Source organism: Nerophis ophidion, linkage group LG01 (genome assembly GCF_033978795.1).
Source record: "Nerophis ophidion isolate RoL-2023_Sa linkage group LG01, RoL_Noph_v1.0, whole genome shotgun sequence".
NCBI classification, from domain to species: Eukaryota; Metazoa; Chordata; class Actinopteri; order Syngnathiformes; family Syngnathidae; genus Nerophis; species Nerophis ophidion.
This window is the reverse complement of record NC_084611.1, coordinates 84,412,248-84,424,366: the sequence shown is the minus strand read 5'-3', so window position 1 is coordinate 84,424,366 and position 12,119 is coordinate 84,412,248. Positions and strand designations below refer to the sequence as shown.

General features: G+C 30.0%; 1 protein-coding gene across 4 annotated transcripts in view; it reads right to left on the bottom strand.

Moving 5' to 3' along the window:
* Positions 1–1,597: 1,597 nt before the first annotated feature.
* Positions 1,598–12,119, bottom strand: part of si:ch211-14k19.8 (mucin-2) — a 37,262-nt gene continuing 26,740 nt past the window's right edge. For 3 of the 4 annotated variants that reach the window (XM_061913923.1, XM_061913929.1, XM_061913909.1), the window contains 3 exons: positions 11,781–12,002; positions 1,842–2,001; positions 1,598–1,739 (listed from right to left, as the gene is read on the bottom strand). In XM_061913923.1, coding sequence (XP_061769907.1) covers positions 1,662–1,739; positions 1,842–2,001; positions 11,781–12,002 — 460 coding nt within the window. In that variant the 3' untranslated portion in view covers positions 1,598–1,661. The remainder of the gene's footprint in view (positions 1,740–1,841; positions 2,002–11,780; positions 12,003–12,119) is intronic. The other variant, XM_061913916.1, reaches the window with a different exon arrangement.

Below are 12,119 nucleotides of genomic sequence, written 5' to 3'. Positions count from 1 at the left end.
TATTTTTAAAAAGGGAATGATTTAAACTGTACAAATGTAAGAATTACACTACGTATGTACATGAATATTGAAAGCCTAATGAAGTGTTTGGATGACATTTTGGCCTGTAAAAAAATATATATATTTAACATTTTTTTTTATAAACATGTAGGATGCACAAAAATACAGATAAAGATATAATTGAATACATATATATATATATATATATACATATATATATATATATATATATATATACATATATATATATATGTGTGTGTGTGTATACCCGGTATATATATTTATAGATAATATATATGTGTATAAACATATATATATATATACATACATGTATATATATATATATATATATATATATATATACACATACGTATATATATATATATATATATATATATATATGAATACAGAAACCCTAATTAAGTATTTAAATTACATTTTAGGCTGTACATTTGTTTAATTAAAAACAATTAAAACCTACCGTGGTTGTATGAAGTAAAAAATATTTACAATATATAGTATTATTAAATATTTGAATAATTTCTATTAAGATTATTTTCATTAAATATTTGCTTTGAAATTAGTTTGCTTACGAAAGTAACATTTCAGTAAATATATAATTCAAAAATAGTTTACAATAATTAGAAAATATTTTTAATTATAATTTAAAAAAATATATGAATACAGAAAAATATGATTGATACATGATGTATATATTACAAAAATCATTACCATAAAATTATTATTTTTTTTTTCTTTAATTTAGAATTTATTCTGAATCGCACAACGTGAGAATCGCGATTCAAATTCGAATTGATTTTTTCCTACACCCCTATAAATCATAATGAATTATTTATATTGACATTTTTTTCAATTTAGCTTTGAAATAAGATTTTAGTAGGAAGAATCAAATATGTATTCAAAAAATAAAAATATATGATTAGAGAACGCCTAATAAAGTATTTACAAGACATTTTAGGCTGTAATATATCTATATTTTAAAATCGAAAACAAATATAACATGATTTTATAAAATAAAAAAGATTTACAATACTAATGTATGATAAAACAAAATATTTGTATTAAACATTTTTTTTAATTTGCTTTGAAATGTGTTGGATTCTTTATTAAAATGACATTATTTTAGAAGGTCCAAAAAGCTAAAGTTTTAATATTTAAAAAAAGAAATACTCATTTAAAAATGTGATTCAAATTGTACATTAATACGGAAATCATAATGAATTATTTTTAATAAAACCTTTAAATTTTTCCTTTGAAATGAGTTGAATTGTTTATTAAAATCATATTATTTTAGTAGGTAGAAAAAAACCCTACCAATTTGTTAAAATGACTTAAAAAAAAAAAGTAAATTGATACAGAAAGCCTTATAAATGTGTTCACTTTAATTTTTATAATCTTTTGACTGGAAATGAGTTTGTTAAAATGATTTTTAGTAATATGAAAACTGTGACTCTTATAAGCCTTTTTATTGCAATTGTAAACATACCAGCAAAATATATTGAGACGGTGTACCTAATATTGTGGCCGGTGGCTGTTTGTTGACATTCTGTCAAGAGAAAAAAATAGAACTACAACAGACACATGTGACATTTATTGTACGACAAAGTTACAGCCTTGATGTACGCAGCAAGAACCTTTAATCAGGCGGTCCAGCTCCGGTTCAGGTCCGTCAGCTCCATGCCCTCGCAGTACGAGCGCGGCCTGGACACACGCACCTGCTGGAGACGCCGGTCATGTCACGTCACGTCACGTCGTCACTTCACGTCACGTCACGTCACGTCGTCACAAAGGCGACAAGCCACATCTTGCCGGCGACTCACCGGGTGCGTCCTTTGCGAGGCCAGCTGCCGCAGGAGCGGGAAGGGGGTCCAGTGGATGGGCTCCACGGGCCAGCTGCACACCGACAGGTCGCTGGCCTTCCCCGAGTCCAGCACGCCGTCGCCCACGCTCATCTCGCTGCCGCGCCAAGCGTACTGGGAGCTGCGGGACATCACGTGCTTACATTTAAATATAAATATACACATACATACACATGCATACATATGCACATATATGTACACATATATATATATATATATATATATATATATATATATATATATATATATATATATATATATATATACACACATATATATACATCCATACAGTACATATATTTATAAACATATATATACATACATATATACATACATATATATACATACATATATATTTGCATATACATACATATATATATATGCATGATGTTTCCACCCCCATGCTTCACAGTAGGTGTGGTGTTCTTGGAATGCAACTCAGTATTCATCTTCCTCCAAACGAGTTGAGTTTATACCAAAAAGTTGTATTTTGATTTCATCTGACCACATGACATTCTCCCAAATCCTCTGCTGTATCATCCATGTATCCATTTTGGTATGAACTCAACTAATAGTGTTTGGAGGAAGAAGAATACTGAGTTGCATCCCAAGAACACCACACCTACTGTGAAGCATGGGGGTGGAAACATCATGCTTTGGGGCTGTTTTTCTGCTAAGGGGACAGGACGATTGATCCGTGTTAAGGAAAGAATGAATGGGGCCATGTATCGTGAGATTTTGAGCCAAAACCTCCTTCCATCAGTGAGAGCTTTGAATGGTTGACCAAATACTTATTTTCCACCATAATTTACAAATAAATTCTTTAAAATTCCTACAATGTGAATTCCTGGATTTTTTTTTCCACATTCTGTCTCTCACAGTTGAAGTGTACCTATGATGAAAATTACAGACCTCTGTCATCATTTTAAGTGGGAGAACTTGCACAATCGCTGGCTGACTAAATACTTTTTTTCCCCACTGTATCCTACTAAGTAAGACTTACACTGTTTCAATGTCCATTTTAAGAGGGAGAACTTGCACAATATAAACATATACATACATTTACATACATATACACATACATATGTATAGATATACATATATATATATATATATATATATATATATATATATATATATATATATATATATATATATATATATATATATATATATATATATATATATATATATATATATATATATATATATATATATTAGGGCTGCGAATCTTTGGGTGTCCCACGATTCGATTCAATATCGATTCTTGGGGTTGCGATTCGATTATATATCGATCGAATTTTTTCGATTCAATGCGATTCTCGATTCAAAAACGATATTTTTCCAATTCAAAACGATTATGTATTCATTCACTACATAGGATTTCAGCAGGATCTACCCCAGTCTGCTGACATGCAAGCAGAGTAGTAGATTTAAAAAAAAAGCTTTTATAATTGTAAAGGACAATGTTTTATCAACTGATTGCAATAATGTAAATTTGTTTTAACTATTAAACGAACCAAAAATATGACTTATTTTATCTTTGTGAAAACATTGGACACAGTGTGTTGTCAAGCTTATGAGATGCGATGCAAGTGTAAGCCACTGTGACACTATTGTTCTTTTATTTTTATTTTTATAAATGTATAATGATAATGTCAACGAGGGATTTTTAATCACTGCTATGCTGAAATTATAACTAATATTGATACTGTTGTTGATAATATTCATTTTTGTTTCACTACTTTTGTTTTGTTCTGTGTCGTGTTTGTGTCTCCTCTTATTTATGTATTTATTTATTGAATTTATGTAATTTTTCAGTCAAATTGTTTTTGTAGTTTGGTCATTTTTTTAGCCAAAGTAATGCACTTTAAACTGTTTCTGTTAATAGACTAAAAACTTTTTGGGAGCATTTATTTTTTTAACTTTTGCCTTGAAATTAAATCAATAAACTGTCAATAAAATAAACTACATGCTGTTAAAAATCACATCATTTTTGTAGGTCCCAATAACTATAAACCAAATATTTTCTGCAGAATCCTCATCATATTTCTGCAGAATCCTCATCATATTTCTTATTTATTTGTAGTAACTTTTTAAAAATATTTTTTGGGGAATAAATTGGATTGGTGTCAACTGTTTGCTGTTAAAAATACATTTTAGAAGGTACAACAAATATCAATTAAATATTCCAAGAAATAAATGCTTATTTGACAATATGATTCATATTGTACATTAACGCAGAAATCATGATTCATACTAAAATGTTTTGAAATATTTGCTTTGCGATGAGGTGCTTCCCATCCATCCATTTTCTACCGCTTATTCCCTTTTTGGGGTCGCGGGGCGCGCTGGCGCCTATCTCAGCTACAATCGGGCGGAAGGTGGGGTACACCCTGGACAAGTCGCCACCTCATCGCAGCTTTATTCAAATCCAATTTTAGTAGGTAGAAAAAAGTTTGATTAAAAAATGTTTAAAAATATATGAATACAGAAAGCCTCATAAAGTATTTAAAAGGACATTTCAGTCTATTTTTTAAAATTAAAAATATGTAAAAAATGTATCAAATAAAAGATGTACAATACACACTTAAAATGTACTTTAATACATATGTAGTTCAATATTTGTACCAACATTTGCCTTGAAATAAGTTGAACTGTCCGCAAATTACCATTTTTAGTAGGACCAAAAATCATACATCAAACTGTATTTTTTTTTAAGTATGTATCCAAAAATATGATGTATATTCTACAGAAAACATAATTATTTGTATTAAAACATTTTTTGTCGAAAAAGGAAACACTAAAATAAGATTCTCTTTGTGCATTAATATATGAATCATAAAAAATTTGATTTAAAAAAAGGTAAAAATATATGAATACTGAAAGCCTCAAAGTATTGAAAGGACATTTCAGTCTATTTTGTTAATTAAAAATATATTTAAAAAAGTATAAAATAAAAGATGTACAATACACACTTAAAATGTACTTTAATACATATGTAGTTCAATATTTGTACCAACATTTGCTTTGAAATAAGTTGAACTGTCCACAAATTAACATTTTTAGTAGGACCAAAAAACATACATCAAATAATGTATTTTTTTTAAAGTATGTATCCAAATTATAATTAATACTGATACTGTTGTGGATAATATTCATTTTTGTTTCACTACTTTTGTTTTGTTCTGTGTCGTGTTTGTGTCTCCTCTCAATTGATCTGTTTATTGCAGTTCTGAGTGTTGCTGGGTCAGGTTTGGTTTTGGATTTGGATTGCATTGTTATGGTATTGCTATGTAGTGGTTTGTTGGATTGATAAAAAAAAAAAAAAAAATCCATTTTTTACATATGTAGTTCAATATTTGTACCAACATTTGCTTTGAAATAAGTTGAACTGTTAACAAATTAACATTTTTAGTAGGACCAAAAAACATACATCAAATACCGTATTTTTTTAAAAGTATGTATCCAAAAATATGATGTATATTCTACAGAAATCATAATTATCTGTATTAAAACATTTTTTGTCGTAAAAGGAAACACTAAAATAGGATTCTCTTTGTGCATTAATATAGGAATCATAAAGGATTTTTATATAAACATTTTTAAATAATTGTTTTGAAATTAGTTGGATTATAAAATTTTACTAGGTGGAAAAAAATATATTTTTCAAAAACTAAATATATGACTACAGAAAGCATGAAAGGATGACATTTGCACTTGGTGTGTCAAAAGCAGTAATTGATACAAAGCCTTCATGCTGACTTTGTCCCATCACATTGCATCATTTCTTGTCTTTTATTTGTCTTTAAAACGATGAAATAAAGATTGTCCTGATGACTTTGTCAACAAGTACTTTTTCTATGTGACTAGGATGTCCACAAAGTCTCTGTAGGACGTAAAAGCAGATGGAGGTTTTGTGCAGAGTGGTGATCAAAGTGATGATGCAATGACGCCCCTCCATCACAGTGGAGTGAACAAGTCATGTTTCTCACGCACAAGTGTACAGAATGAATCCACCATCAACGTGTTTCTTTGTCAATAAAGTGGATGTACACGAGTCCTTTGTCAATAAAGTGGATGTACACAAGTCCTTTGTAAATAAAGTGGATGTACACGAGTCCTGCAGACGTCCACTATTTAAGTCATCGTGGCTTTTAACCAGTGATTAGTGTTCTGGGTCTTGTACTGTCCTGTATTATTATTTATTTTACATTCTAATGCTTTTATAGTTGTGGTATTTTATACCACTTTATATTAATACTAACATTTATTTACCTTCTTTTGACCATCTTTTACCTTTAATTTACCTTCTATTTGATCATCTTTGACCTTTTATTTCCCTTTTAGCTATCATCTTTTACCATTTTATTTCCCTTCTATTTACTGTATTTGAACTTTTATCTCCCTTGTACATACCATTCTGTACTTTGTATTGACCTTATATTTACCATATTTTACCTTTTGTTTATGCTTTATTTACTGTCTTATTTTATCGCCTTTTATTTAATTTTTATTTACCTTTTTAACTTTTATTTGCAGTCTTTTACCTTTTCTTTACCTTTTATTTACTGTCTTTTACCTTTTATTTACCTTCTATTGTATCATCTTTTACCATTTATTTCCCTTGTAGTTATCGTCTTTTACCATTTTATTTCCCTTGTATTTACCATCCTTTACTTTGTATTTACCTTATATTTACCATCTTTTACCTTTTATTTACCTTCTATTTGATCATCTTTCACCTTTTATTTCCCTTTTAGCTATCATCTTTTACCATTTTATTTCCCTTCTATGTACTGTATTTGAACTTTTATCTCCCTTGTACATACCATTCTGTACTTTGTATTTACCTTATATTTACCATCTTTTACCTTTTGTTTATGCTTTATTTACCGTGTTATTTTTTCGCCTTTTGTTTAATTTTTATTTACCTTTTTAACTTTTATTTACAGTCTTTTACCTTTTCTTTACCTTTTATTTACTGTCTTTTACCTTTTATTTACCTTCTATTTTATCATCTTTTACCATTTATTTCCCTTGTAGTTATCGTCTTTTACCATTTTATTTCCCTTGTATTTACCATCCTTTACTTTGTATTTACCTTATATTTACCATCTTTTACCTTGTATTTACCTTCTAGTTGATCTTCTTTTACCTTTTATTTCCCTTTTAGCTATCATCTTTTACCATTTTATTTCCCTTCTATTTACTGTATTTGAACTTTTATCTCCCTTGTATTTACCATTCTTTACTTTGTTTTGACCTCATATTTACCATCTTTTACCTTTTGTTTATGCTTTATTTACCGTCTTATTTTTTCGCCTTTTATTTACCTTTTTAACTTTTATTTACAGTCTTTTACCTTTTCTTTACCTTTTATTTACTGTCTTTTACCTTTTATTTACCTTGTATTTTATCATCTTTTACCATTTATTTCCCTTGTAGTTATCGTCTTTTACCATTTTATTTCCCTTGTATTTACCATCCTTTACTTTGTATTTACCTTATATTTACCATCTTTTACCTTTTAATTTACCTTCTATTTGATCATCTTTGACCTTTTATTTCCCTTTTAGCTATCATCTTTTACCATTTTATTTCCCTTCAATTTACTGTATTTGAACTTTTATCCCCCCTGTATTTACCATTCTTTACTTTGTATTTACCTTATATTTACCATCTTTTACCTTTTGTTTATGCTTTATTTACCGTCTTTTTTTTTCCACCTTTTATTTAATTTTTATTTACCTTCTTTTTACCTTTTACTTACAGTCTTTTACCTTTTCTTTACCTTTTATTTATTGTCTTTTACCTTTTATTTACCTTGTATTTACCTTCTATTTGATCATCTTTTACAATTTATTTTCCTTCTATTTACCGTATTTACTTTTTATTTCCCTTCTATTTACAATCCTTTACTTTGTATCTACCTTATATTTACCATCTTTTAGCGTTTCTTTACGCTTTATTTACCGTCTTTTACCTTTTCTTCACCTTTTGTTTAACGTTTTTTACCTTTTTACCTTGTATTTACCTTCTGTTTAGTCTTTTACCTTTTCTTTAATTTTATTTATTGTCTTTTACCTTTTATTTACCTTCTATGTACTGTCTTTTACCTTTTATTTACCTTTAATCAATCAACGGGCTGCACAAGCCACGACATCCTCGGCTCAGATCCCACATCAGGGTAAGAATAAACTCAACCCAATGGGATGACAATGAAAAACCTTTTATTTACCTTTATTTACTGTCATTTCTTTTCATTTACCTTGTATTTACCGTATTTTACCTTTTATTTACCTTCTATTTACCATCTTTTACCTCTTATTTATCTTCTATTTACCGTATTTCACCTTCTATTATGTTGTATTTATATTCTTTTAAGATTTCTATTTATTTTCTTTTAGCTTATTTGACCCTTTTTACTTAGTTTTACCGTTTTTTACCTACTTTAACTTCTATTTACATTTGATCTTTTTTTTTACCTTATATTTACTTTTTACCTCATTTTACCTTTGATTTACCTTAGTTTACCTCAATGTAACTAATATTTGCTTTCTATTTACATTCTTTTACCTTTCTATCTTCTATTTACCTTCATTTATCTTTTTTATCTCCCATTTACCTTCTTTTTCTCTTTTCCCCTATTTACCTTATTTTACCTTTTATATACTTTCTATTTATCTTCTTTTAGATCGTATTTATCTTTTTTAATTTCTTTGACCTTTTAAAATGATTTTTTTTAACCTACTTTTACATTTGATTTTCCTTTTTTTACCTATTATTTACCTTCTATTTACCTCTAACCTCCTTTTATCTTCTGTTTACCTTTTTTACCCTTCTATACCTTCTTACCTTCTATAAACCTATTTCCCATCTTTGACCTTTTATGTACCTTCGATTTACTCTTTACCTTATTTTACCATATTTTACTTTTTCTGTAACTTGGTTTTCTTTCTTTTACCTTTTATTTACTGTCTACCTACCTTCTTTTACCTTCTATTTGACGTTTTTACCTTATTTTATCTTCTATTACCTTATTTTATCTTCTATTACCCTATTTTGTCATCTATTGACCTTCTGTCAACCTTTGACCTTATTTTACTTTCTATTGAACTTGTTTTACCTTCTTTTGTGTGGTCCGTATTTAATAAATTGTCATAAGTTACACCAAATAAATGACTAACGGAAGCGACAGAATATACGTCGAAGCTCTTACATAGTAGAATGAATAGATGCTGGCCTGATGTAATGTAATGTACTGTAGTGTAGTGTAATGTAGTGTAATGTAATCTAGTGTAGTGTAATATAATGTAGTGTGGTGTAATTTAATCTAGTATAATTTAATGTAATGTAGTGTAGAGTAGTGTAATGCAATGTAATGTTATGTAGTGCAATGTACTCAAGTATAATGTAGTGCAGTGTAATGTAGTGAATTGTAATGCAATCTACTGTAGTGTAGTATAGTGTAATGTAATGTAATGTAATGTAGTGTAGTGTAATGTAATCTAGTGTAATGTAGTGTAGTATAGTGTAATGTAATGTAGTGTAGTGTAATGTAATCTAGTGTAATGTAATGTAATGTAGTGTAGTATAGTGTAATGTAATGTAGTGTAGTGTAATGTAATCTAGTGTAATGTAATGTAATGTAGTGTAGTATAGTGTAATGTAATGTAGTGTAGTGTAATGTAATCTAGTGTAATGTAATGTAGTGTAGTGTAATGTACTCTAGTATAATGTAATGTAATCTAGTGTAGTGTAATGTAATGTACTCTAGTGTAGTGCAATGTCGTGTAATGTAATGTACTCTAGTATAATGTAATGTAATGTAGTGTAGTGCAATATAGTGTAATGTAATGCGGTGTAATGTAATGTGGTGTAATGTAATGTAATGTAGTGTAATGTAGTGTAATGTAATGTAGTGTAGTGTAATGTAGTGTAGTGTAATGTAATGTGGTGTAATGTAGTGTAATTTAATGTAGTGTAATGTAATGTAGTGTAATGTAATGTAGTGCAATGTAATGTAATGTAGTATAATGTAGTGTAATGTAATGTAGTGTAATGTAATGTAATGTAGTGTAATGTAATGTAATGTAGTGTAGTGTAGTGTAATATAATGTAGTGTAGTGTAATGTAATGTAGTGTAATGTAATGTAGTGTAGTGTAATGTAGTGTAGTGTAATGTAGTGTAGTGTAATGTAGTGTAGTGTAATGTAATCTAGTGTAATGTAGTGTAATGTAATGTAGTGTAATGTAGTGTAGTGTAGTGTAATATAATGTAGTGTAGTGTAATGTAATGTAGTGTAATGTAATGTAGTGTAGTGTAATGTAGTGTAGTGTAATGTAGTGTAGTGTAATGTAGTGTAGTGTAATGTAATCTAGTGTAATGTAATGTAGTGTAGTGTAATGTACTCTAGTATAATGTAATGTAATCTAGTGTAGTGTAATGTAATGTAATGTACTCTAGTGTAGTGCAATGTCGTGTAATGTAATGTACTCTAGTATAATGTAAAGTAATGTAGTGTAGTGCAATATAGTGTAATGTAATGCGGTGTAATGTAATGCGGTGTAATGTAATGTGGTGTAATGTAATGTAATGTAGTGTAATGTAATGTAAATAAATAAATGATAAATGGGTTGTACTTGTATAGCGCTTTTCTACCTTCAAGGTACTCAAAGCGCTTTGACACTACTTCCACATTTACCCATTCACACACACATTCACACACTGATGGAGGGAGCTGCCATGCAAGGCGCCAACCAGCACCCATCAGGAGCAAGGGTGAAGTGTCTTGCTCAGGACACAACGGACGTGACGAGGTTGGTGCTAGGTGGGATTTGAACCAGGGACCCTCGGGTTGCGCACGGCCACTGCGCCACGCCGTGTAATGTAATGTAATGTACTCTAGTGTAGTGCAATGTCGTGTAATGTAATGTACTCTAGTATAATGTAAAGTAATGTAGTGTAGTGCAATATAGTGTAATGTAATGCGGTGTAATGTAATGTGGTGTAATGTAATGTAGTGTAGTGTAATGTAATGTACTCCAGTATAATGTAATGTAGTGTAAAGTAATGTAATGTAGTGTAATGTAATGTGGTGTAATGTAATGTAATGTAATGTAATATAATGTAGTGTAGTGTAATGTAATGTAGTGTAATGTAATGTAGTGTAATGTAGTGTAATGTAGTGTAATGTAGTGTAGTGTAATGTAATGTGGTGTAATGTAGTGTAGTGTAATGTAATGTAATGTAGTGCAATGTAATGTAATGTAGTGTAGTGTAATGTAATGTAGTGTAGTGTAATGTAATGTAATGTAGTGTAAAGTAATGTAGTGTAAAGTAATGTAGTGTAGTGTAATGTAGTGTAATGTAATGTGGTGTAATGTAGTGTAATTTAATATAGTGTAATGTAATGTAATGTAGTGTAATGTAGTGTAATGTAGTGTAATGTAATGTGGCGTAATGTAATGTAGTGTAGTGTAATGTAATGTAATGTAGTGTAATGTAGTGTAGTGTAATGTAATGTGGTGTAATGTAGTGTAGTGTAATGTAATGTAATGTAGTGCAATGTAATGTAATGTAGTGTAATGTAATGTAGTGTAATGTAATGTAATGTAGTGTAGTGTAGTGTAGTGTAATATAATGTAGTGTAGTGTAATGTAATGTAGTGCAATGTAATGTAATGTAGTGTAATGTAATGTAGTGTAATGTAATGTAATGTAGTGTAGTGTAATGTAGTGTAGTGTAATGTAGTGTAGTGTAAAGTAATGTAGTGTAATGTAATGTAATGTAATGTAATGTAACGTAATGTACAGTACACTACATTGGACAGTAAGAGCTTGAGTGCCGTGACTTTTGTGTACATTCCATGACTACGTGGGTGGCGCTGCACTCGCCTGTTGGGGTAGATGGTGTTGAGGCGCGTGGCGTGGCTGGTGCAGGTGGAGGCCAGCGATAGCGTGTCGTCGTGGTAACAGCAGGGCCGGTCCAGGGCCCGCAGGTGCAGCAGCTCGTCGGAGCGCGTGAACGCAGGGTTGTCCATGGAGTCGGCCGAGCCCGCCGTGGAGCGCTGCCAGAATCGAGCTGACAGCTCGTCAAAGTGGTTGAACCTGCGGTAGCTGGTGGTCATGGTAGATAAATAACACAACACTTTAGTAAACAACTTTTCTATGACAGCTACTGCATGACTTGTACTTACTTCATTATCCAACTAAGTACAAGTTAGTCAATATTGT